General features: G+C 38.2%; 1 protein-coding gene across 1 annotated transcript in view; it reads left to right on the top strand.

The window, feature by feature from the left end:
- The window catches only part of LOC104158702 (RNA-binding Raly-like protein), a gene marked incomplete at both ends in the record, with an annotated part of 47,471 nt that extends 41,913 nt beyond the window's left edge, over nucleotides 1-5,558 (top strand). The window contains 3 exons of the mRNA XM_009696421.1: nucleotides 823-870; nucleotides 4,659-4,822; nucleotides 5,478-5,558. Coding sequence (XP_009694723.1) covers nucleotides 823-870; nucleotides 4,659-4,822; nucleotides 5,478-5,558 — 293 coding nt within the window. The remainder of the gene's footprint in view (nucleotides 1-822; nucleotides 871-4,658; nucleotides 4,823-5,477) is intronic.
- Between the last annotated feature and the right edge of the window lie 5,295 nt (nucleotides 5,559-10,853).

The raw sequence follows: 10,853 nt of genomic DNA on the forward strand, positions 1-10,853 counted from the left end.
TTCTATTTTTTCAGATGTGTGAGACAGATAGACTTCATTGTTATTTCTTCACCGTAAAGGTAGAAAGTTGCTAATGGATTGCAAAACTAGGAAAATCAATCTAGGATTGACTTTGCAATTGACAGCTCAAAACCAGTTTTCCACCAGACATTTGCAATTTCCTACCTATATTTGTTTCCCTTGATGGTGCCAGTCTTCTCCCAGATTGGTATGTATATTCCTTTCTGAACCTGAGAGGAAAGGCATCTCTGTAATGCTATTGCTTGCATCATTCATTTTGCTAACTTTTTTCCTTTTCTCTTTATGATGAAAGATTTGGCAAACTCAAGGACCAACAGTCCAAACTTTTTCATGTTTCATAAATCAACTTCATTGTCTTAACTCTGCTCATCTACTCACTCATTTAACAATCTTTCATGTACTTAACAGTCTTCCTAGTCCGTTGATTATGCTATGTTAGCCCAGCAAAGAACAGAGCTTCAGTATTGGAACATCCACTTCGTTTGATCACTCAGAGAATTACACTATAATGATTCTCTAACTACAGAGCTGTCGCGCTGTGTGAAGTCCTTTCTATATGCGCTGTCAACTGTTTACATTGTTCTGCGTGCCCCAAACTTCACATTTCCAAATATCCTGCAGTGATAGTTGACAACAGCATTAGCAAACATAATGTACTGTGTATGGTTGTGGAAAAGAAGTGGAAGGACTTTGAAAAAGGGCTCAGAATGTGAGATTAAGCCAACATTACCACAAAAGTTTTAATCAATGTGTATTTTTCAATAAATCAGTTCATTCTCGTTTTTCTGTGTTTTTCCACAGTGGTTATGTCTTTGATTATGATTACTACAGAGACGATTTCTACAATCGGTACGTGTGGTTATATTTTTGTATATCCTACACCATTTCTACTGTTAATAATGTAATCACATCATACAGTTAGACAGGTCTGTTCTGATTTTGCCTATTATTCATTTCATTATTTCTATTGTGTATCAGAAGAAGACTATTTGAATATATCACAAACAGAGAAGATTATCACCACCAAATATATGCTCGTTAAACAGCTCTTTTGGTTTTATCTTTCTCTAAGAGCTTTTGGGGCATTTTCTGTGCGGAATAGTTTAATGGTAGTTTAATTGCCCAATGTTTCTTCCTATAGAGTTCTTCCAGGCTTACTTTCACTGGAACATATGACAGCTGTAAAATTCTTCTGTATGACACTTGTGTCTTTGTCGTTTCATCCATGTGTATGGAAAGATATAGAACGTCTCTTGAAAAATGTGTCTTCCAAGAATGTTTAGAAGGCTAGAAGGACCTTGAGGGAAGCAAAACCACAAGTTGAACAGCATGTGTGTTTCTATAGGAGGAAAAGAAGTGCGGATACCTGAACAATTGGAGACTTGTGCATTGAGTACGTACATACAGCCTAGCTCAGCACTGTGGGAATTTATTCATTCAGATGTAGCAGAATCGCCACAACATAGGGTTAACATGGATGACCATAGATAACCAACTCCTGATCCAGCAGTGTTGTGTCTCTGCATTACAGCAGCCTGGATTAGCAGAAGTCAAGTGAGTCAGAGAGGGACAAAGCATTACTTCCCCAGCCTCTTCTAATCTGAGATTTATTTTATGTAAAGCAACGGACAACAGCAGGAGAGTGGTTTGCACTCTGAAGTTAAATTATCATATTCTATACAGCTTTCTCCTTAGCAAGACTGTAGAAAAAAATATAGAAACAATGGGTTTTAGTTCTGTTCTTTTCCTGGGCTTGATTCAATTTGAGCCAGTAGTTTTGTTTCTGCATGTAAATGACCATGCTCATTTTGGACAGAGCTAAAAATAGTGAGCTATAAACGTATGGAGTAAAAGCCATCAATGCAGTTTAATCCTGCTCAGTCCAACCTTGACAGCAGGAGCAGCTCAGGTCCTGTAAAAAGTTAACTTCCACAGGTTTGTGTTTACTTTCCCCAAGGTTACTGCTCTGAATGTCATCAGTGGATTTGTACTGTTTCTGACCTATGCCAGCTAAATATTAAAGTTATGTCTTTAGTTTTTTTCCCTAATTATGTATATTATGGGTAGCACAAATGAACAACTGTAATAGTTACATTTCCACAGCAAAAGAAATACTTATGGGACATTTAAGGTTGTTTCTGTGGAACTTGGTGTCTGTCTTAGCAATTGTCTTATTATGGAAAACTGCTGACAGTGAAATGTGTTCATAAATCTATTCAATAGTATAATTTTCTGGTTTAGAAATCTTTCAGGATTAAAATAGCAGATCTTTTATGGTAGAAAATCCAAATACGAGGTTGGTTTTACAAGGCTGGACATGCTGGTCTGTTAACAATAAAAACCTTAGGAGGTTAAGGGTCTCCGTTAGATCTAAGATAATGGAAGTGGAAGATGAAAAGCTCTATATGGTAGGCATGGAAAAGAAAATCCCATGGAGAGTATGATGTACTATCAACGTGCCTATACGAAATATAAATTACAAAATATAGTCATGATTCTTTAAACTTCTGAAGTTCTGAACTTTCTGAACTTCTGTGTTTTATTCCAAACCATAGGTCTTGTTTTCTAATAATCAGTTTTCTGTCCTCCTTGAAGGGAAAATACACCTATCTTATCCTGACTAAAGCAGCGGTGGGGTCAGAAAAGGGTGGCAAGAATGGTTAGTGTTGTAAAATAAGATCTGTTTGAAAACAGACTGACAAGATCAGGACTGCACAATTTAGAAGGGTGGGTGAAAGAAAAGGCGTTGTTATATGCACATTAGTGATTATTGGGACAAAGAATTGCTTTAGAACTGAGCATTTCTCTTTATGTCATTTCTAATATAACAAACAAGGAAAACAGGCAGGGTACTTCAAAAGTGATAAAAGGAATCATTTTTTTAAAGAACGTATATCAGTGAAATATGTAGAACTTGGTGCAACAAAATACCAAGCCCAAAAGCTTTGCATAATTTCAAAAACAAAAGTAAGAATAGTAATATTAGATAACAGTTCTTTTATATATTTCAAAAAAGGAAGCATAGTTTTGCATTTCAGTGCATTATCTAAACATGAGCTATTGAGAACTAGGAAAAAAATCACCTTTGAAGGAATAATTGCATAATGATCTTGTGTGTGACAGCTTACAGTTCTGAAAAAGTTTTTCCAGTAATGTCGAACATGAGATTGTGACCAACCTGCAGATCATCCGATATGATAAATGATGAGTGACACAAGCAATAATATTTCTGTTAAAAGTCCTGAAAATGTTTTAATGTTGATCTTCATACACAATTGCTATGCTCACAATGGCTAGATACTGCTTATTCAGTAAGAATATACAAAGCCATGGAGTTCAAGTTCAGTGGGGTGACAGGATCTCTGTGACACATTTTGTAGGCAGCTATGGCAAAGGAGGGAGCTGGTTATATTGTCTGTGGGATTACGGTACAGACAACAGTAAGGACCCTGGGATTTAAGTGTTAGGTGTTTTCTTGCCAGAAAACGGGCTAGAAGACTTAAATTTCATTCTGCTTCCTGTTCGGCATGCTGTTAGACACTGTGCTGAGTGGATTACTGTTTCTTGTGTGTTTGTTTGCAAATGTGTATCTGTCTGCCCAGCTGGGTGACAGTAGTCAGAACTGTGAAAATTAAACATGCAGTTATAAATTTCCATAATTACTAGTTGCACATATCATTTGAAAGAAACTCGAGTATATTTTGTGAGAATGTTGCTTGTCCCTCTGCTTCAGTCTCTGAACTAGAAATCTTCATTTTCTGAACTTTCTTTTCCTGACCTGTTGTATTCAGAACCCATAAATTTATGTTCTAAATATATCTGTAGCTTTGATTGATCACCTTTTCTACTGCTTTTATTTTCTTCTGCGCAGGTTGGTTAGCTGCTGATGCTAACTGTGTTTTTAGAATTGGAGTATTCTCTTTGGGAGCACTAGTTCATTTTGGTTGTAGTGTCTCTTTTATTGACTGTAGTCGTAATTCTCTGAATATTTACTTGCTACAGTGGTTTTGGTTTGAACAAGACTCTTTTTTATTTAACATGCTTGGGTATTTTAGTGATTCTACACCAATTCATTCTTCAATAAAGAGAACATATGCTGGGACCTCTTTTCTATGCATTCAGAAGGACATACAGGTTCCTCACTATAGAGACTATTTTGCTGTTTTACAAACTGCAGAATACTTCTTCATGGTAACGGTCGGCTTCAGAAAAGTTCATTTCGTTTTCTGTCTTTAAGGATAGCAGATAGAAAACTAGAATTTAAGCCATGCATGTAATAAAGGAGCTGAAATGTCACCACAACAAAATGTACTGCTGTTAGTTGTGTGCAATGAAATTACGTGGACCTGTGGAAAGTAGGTTATGGATTTTCCATACCGCAAAAAACAGAGCCCCATAAAGCATCCCTCATTTAAATTACGCAAAAAATCTGAGCTATGCACTGGTCTGTGACCGAAATCTGAATATGGCACTTAATGTGCATAGGTCCTTGAAATCTAATTTGACTGTGATAGAAAGCGATTATGGTTTCAAAGGGTAATTTTCTCAAAGATAACATGAAAATTTAGTTGACAAGGCTTCCATGACACGAAATCACAGAAGGTTTTATGGAGTCCAGCTGACTTAATCTTTTCTAGGTTGTTTGATTACCACGGCCGTGTCCCCCCACCACCCCGTGCAGTGATTCCACTGAAGCGTCCTCGTGTGGCTGTGACAACAACTCGCAGAGGCAAAGGGGTTTTCTCCATGAAAGGAGCATCACGATCCACCTCAAGTGGGGCTTCTTCCTCAGGATCCAAATGTGAGTTGCTCGTATCAGCTGGATATTATTGAAACAATGATCCTAGCAATTTCTGCAAGCAGAAAGCTTCCACTATATAGCTGTGTTGCAGTCATTTCCTAACCTCAGCCCTTAGCTTGAAAAACTGGTTTGATTACCAAAGCTGCCATGCCTTTCCTGCAAGTCAAAGAGCACACTGGTGTAACTTTTGAAGGAAATCCCTTCAACAACATTTGGTCTACTCCCTAGGCCTCAGAAGAAGCCTGTTTAAAATCTCCTGTCATCCTGACTGCTTATGCACCATGAGGTCTCGTGAAGAGCTGATTATAAAGCAAAGCTAATAATCTTGTTATAGACAGAGGCACACCGATTTCTGGAGTGATTTGAGGGTTATATGTGAGGTGGGGGGGGGAGGACTGTGGGGGCCGGGGGGAGGTTGGGTTGTGTGTGCTTTTTTTGCCAGATTCCTTTGAGGGTAGAAAGAGGCAAAGTGTCTTTGCCTGTTCTAAAGGGAGTCCAAAACATGACTGGTAACTTGGGGTTATTCAACACTTCTTCAGTGAGCTGGCCTTAGAAGAGCTGATGAACAATAGGCATTCCCTCCTTCATGCTCACCAAGTTCCCCACCCCATAGTATGTCCTGGGAACTTCATCTTCCTCTTCGTGCATCTTTCAGCACCCACCCGTCTTCCCCTGCCCCTTATGTGGAGTGATACTGTCCTTGGAAGCGTCACTGGAAGAGGAAGAGAAAGATCAGGTAGGGATCAGATATTAGAAAGAATGAAGGGACTTCAATAAGACTCTTGCAGTACCAGACTGGCCAACAAAGCATCATGCTGTTTTACACATAACCATGAAATAAGTGAATCCACCAATAGCACATGTTACTGCAAGAGGGGGTAATTATGGCATTGACATGAGCCAGTTTTATACTCTGCTTGAATAAAATATCCAAATCTCACACACTAGCATCGTACAAAGAAGATGGGCCTAGGTGAGCCCACTAGGATCCTTTCTTGATCCTACAATATGAACTGATGGTATCAGACACCTTGAAAGAAAACATGTAATAAACACACATGTGACTGAAAGAATGGAAATGTGACAAACAGAGATAAAATTATTGTTGTACACTGAGGAACAAGGAGCTCAAGCCATTCCTTGGAAAGGATGATGTTCTGAGAGACAGAGGCTCTGTTGGTTGTACAGCTGAATCACACACAAGTCCCCAGTGAATTGGCTAGATGTGCATTACCAGTAATGGGAGCTTTGATATCTAGCACACAGGAAGACCTGCAAATTTAGGTGTCATATCGTGAAACTCACTCGCACCCTAAGAGGATGTCGGGGAGTAGCAACATTTCCTTTATTCTCTGGAGGATGAACAGGAGTCTAGACATTTTCATACACATCTTGAACTAATTCACTTGTCCGTAGCTACTTTTTGTCTTTCCTCAACACTTTAAATAATGAATTATGATTCCTTATATTAATTTAAAAGAAAGCATACAGCTCAAGATCTTCACTTTAGTAGATTTAGAACTTAAATTATTTTCTTAGTCTTTTCCAACCCTTGAGTCTTTGTATTTTCACACAGTGAATCAAAGCTTTAGTAAGTATATACACTTACAGATTCGTTCATTAGATCTCACTTGTTCATCCTTTACTGTTGTCTTATCCATATGAGAAGTTGGTAGCATCACTGTATCCAATTCACTAATTGTCCTAAAGCGTGGTCTAATAAGAACAGGCTTTTTGGACTCACTTTGCCTTGAGAAGACGAACTATTTTCAAAGAAGATTTTAATATATTTTCTCATTTTCCAGAACAACAATAACTCCAGAATTCTTCTAGAGAGCTGAGGATCTTAGTATATCCCAATAGACGTCAAGGAAATCTCTCACCCATAACTCTGGATTTTCATTGTAGTGAATGGGACACTGCATACTACATGAACATATAGGTTTCTGTTCCTCAGTATAATCACCAGATTTGTTTTATTATTTATTCTGCACTTCAGAAAATGTTTTGTAGTACTATGTTAGGACTAAGTAATGCATAACGTAGATTATAGGATTCAACCCTAGTCCAAGTACCCATAGCCACTTGCTATAAGACCTCCAAAACACTGTCTGCATAACATGGCAAATGTTGCAGAACCTGTAAATTATTTAATGGAAGTGCAATCAGGAGTGTAGAAATCCTAACAGTGTTATGCCCCGGTGAAAGTATCCTTCAATGCATTCAGGTGCGATGTGAATTCTAAAAATGTCAGTCTTAGAGCTCCAGGTGACAAGATCACCTTTGGATCCAGCTCTTTAACACTGAAAGGAGAGCTGCAAGATGCATCACTAAAGATGTGGGCTGACATTTTGACCCCTGTTGGGTTTCCACCCTCAGTTCTTTACAATGGCAATTGGAACACAACTGCAGAGACTATTCATCGTGCTGGAATAAATTGCAGAAGATATTCTTTCTGCATGCAGCACACCTTTAAAAGGAGTCAGACACACAGTATACAGACTTTCATGCTTGATTTCTTCATAGAATTATTGCCCTTTTTGTCAAGTCCAACCAATCCATCATAAAGGTAGAAACATGATTTTGTTGACTTGGACAGGAATGTAATCAGCTTATTGTAAAACATTTATCAGAAAAACAACCTAGCCATTCCCTTAGGGACTTCAAGCAGGAAAGTAGAGAATGTGTGCTTTGTGGCTTCTTTTGTCATTTTCTTGGAAAAGTTGATTATACTGAATCGTAAGACGAAGCAACCTAACATTTTTTTGCCCTTACTCTACACTGCTAATCTGAACCCCTTGAACTAATGCACTGTTGATTCTAATTGTAATTTATTGCTAGTTAAATAAAGGATCTCTTCAATAAGGAGAAACATAGTTTGTGAGAAGTAAGCTATTTTGGGTCTTAATGAAATTTAAGACTGCAAAACAGCTTAATCACAGGTTCAGAATCAACTATGTCAAAATGGTATTGCCTGTACTTGAAACATTTCACCCCCAAATAGCAAAACTCTCAAGAGACCATATCCCCTAATAGACTTTTCAGATTTAAGCAGAAATCTGATAGGCATAACTGTTCTCATAGCTGCTCTCCACACTCAGACTGGATCCAGAAAACGAACCCTTACATGTAATGTTAAAGATCAGAACGGAGGGCACTCCTCAGTGAAATTACCAAAATTAGAGGGACTCACATCTGCAGACTAGCAATCCAAAGACAGAAGTTTGTTGTGGCACACAGCAAAGATGTTACAAAAACATAACACCAAAAATGCCTCAGCACATCTGCAAAAATAATGTCTGCCAGTGCGGTAAATCCTTGTTCTACCAAAAAGTGGCAATATGTGTTCTATTTTGCTTCAAAAACACAAAATAAGTTAGAATTTCATTTCTTTCCTGAATCTGTAATTTTTCAAAGATCAGTTGACAATATTGTTTTTTTCTTTTTAACTCCAAAGACTACAAAAAAAAAATCAACCTTTCTACGTTATCAAAAGTAACTCACAAAATAAAACATGTTGGTGTGGAAACTACACGTAGTAGCTCTTCATGTTAATGATATGAAGCAGCAGATGCAGATTGCTATTTAGAACTAGGAAAAATTCACTTTTTTCAACAATATAGAAACTGAAGCTCTTGGAGTATGCATTTTCATTTTACACATCTGAAAACAGGAAGAAAACACTAATCAAATTTATTATACTCTGTGTGCCTGAGATTAAGGCGTAGACACTTAAGATGTTAAAATATGTACTGAATTATGCTTTTAAATTAATTCATTTTGACTCATATAGTTTATATTTAGCTTCATCAGCTAATCTATTTTTCAGTGAAATCTAAAGTAATACAATATGACAAAATATTTTATATTAAACTTGAAGGGCTTAGATAAAAGTACATGACATTTCTTTCCAAAGAAAACTGAATCATGCTTTGTGGATGAATCAATTTGTGGATACGGCAAAAAGTGTTTCACAAATATAGCTGTAATTCAATAGTAGCACTTTCATTTCTAGAAATGTGATTGACCTCAATTTTAAATCTCTTGTTTTGAGCTGGATGCAATTTGTCTTCTTTGGTGCTAGATGCTTCAATGAAAGATGCATTCTGGAATGCCCTCGTACTCTGGAAGGCAGAGGGCTGGAAAGGGTCACTGAATCTAATTCCTTACTGTCGCAAGCAGAAGCGTCATCTAATCCTTTAAGCTCCATCTTAAAGCTAGTTAGGGTTTGGGGTTTGTCTGTCTCTGTTTCCTCTAATTTCCAGCTTAAATTTGTTTCTCATTTGTTCATATCCATTTGTTGTGCCAACACTGTCTTAGCTTAAAAGGTTTATTCCCTTTTACCTTCTTTTGCCTCGGGCAAACAAGCGAAACTCTTCTGTCACACTCCAGGCTTTCCATTCTTATGGTCACCTTCATGGCCCTTCTCCCCACGTACCTGTTACATCCAGTGGTGCAACCTGTACACATTATTCCAGATGAGCTCTCACCAGGTCCTTGTACCATAGCATTGTACTACTCCGTCTTTAGCAATACAACATTTGACACATCCTAGCGCCGCATTTTTGTAATCATGGCTGCATTATAGTGATAGCCTATTGTCAGTCTGAGACTACACTTACACCCAAGGATAATTCTGTCACTGTCTTTTTCCACTGATGAGCTTTGATGTTAAGAGTAAGAGTTCTGCTGTTAGTCAATCAAGTGTAGGACTTTTTTTCAGTGCAATTACATTTAATCTTTTTTCTAATGTAGCATTCCTTAAAATCACCTGACTCCTCCTTCCATTCCAGTTCACTTTGAATAGATGATACCTTCCAATTTCTTGTCATCAGCAAATTTCACCTGTTTATTTACATTTTTGCATCAAAATTGTTGAAGATATTTAGCCATTTTGGTGCCAGTCCTTGAGGAATTTCATTAGTAATTTGTTTCGCTTTCAATACATGCATTTCTGTTACCTACCGGCCTTTGCTTATCTGCTAATAGGAAAAAAAAAAAAGCAGTAAGCTACTTTATTTTCCTATTCTATCACTCAAAAGCAGATGAACAGATATTTTGGACACATGCAGCTCTGGTTTCATGTTTATCAACTGCTTTATTTCTTGCCTGAAATCAATTTAAAAAAAAAAATCCATGATGTTTTAAAGGAGAATTTATGTACTCAAAGCAGGACACCTGAAGTACAATATTTACAGTTACATTTTGTCTTTGTCATAACAGTGCTTTAAAAGCCTAAAGTTCTTCTCAACCTCTATGCCACAGAATCACAGAATCACAGAATGGTTGAGGTTGGCAGGGACCTCTGGAGCTCACCTGGTCCAACCCCCCTGCTCAAGCAGGGTCACTTACTCCATTTTTCCCAGGACTCTGTCCAGATAGCTTTTGATATCTCCAAGAATGGAGACTCCACAGCCTCTCTGGACCACCTGCGCAAGTGTTTGACCACCCTCACAGGAAAAACATTTCTGCTTTAATTTCTGCCAGTGGTCTTTGACATGTTAGTGGGCACTACTGAAAAAAATCTGGCTTTGTCTTCTTCATTCCCTCTTGTACTGGGAAGCCCAGAACTGTACACAATACTCCAGATGCGGCTTCACAAGTGCTGAGTAGAGGGGTGTGCTGGTTTTGGCTGCGGTAGAGTTAATTTTCTTCACAGTAGCTGGTATGGGGCTACGTTTTGGATTTGTGCTGGAAACAGTGCTGATAACACAGGGATGCTTAGTTAGTTACTGCTGAGCAGCGCTTACCTAGGATCAAGGCCTTTTCTGCCTCTTACCAGTGAGGAGGCTGGGCATACACAAAAAGTAGGGAGAGGACACAGCCGGGACAGCTGACCCCAATGACCAAAGGGATGTTCCAGACCATAAGACATCATGCTCAGCAATAAACTATGGGGAAAGTTGGCTGGGAGGCCACTCCTCAGGGAATGGCTGGGCATCGGTCGGTCGGTGGTAAGAAATTGTTTTCATTTGCATCACTTGTCTTTCTTGTGTCTTACTTCTCTCTGTTATTTTCCTTTTCATTACAT

The sequence above is a fragment of the Cariama cristata genome, unplaced genomic scaffold (assembly GCF_000690535.1).
Source record: "Cariama cristata isolate BGI_N322 unplaced genomic scaffold, ASM69053v1 scaffold8993, whole genome shotgun sequence".
Classification (NCBI taxonomy): Eukaryota; Metazoa; Chordata; class Aves; order Cariamiformes; family Cariamidae; genus Cariama; species Cariama cristata.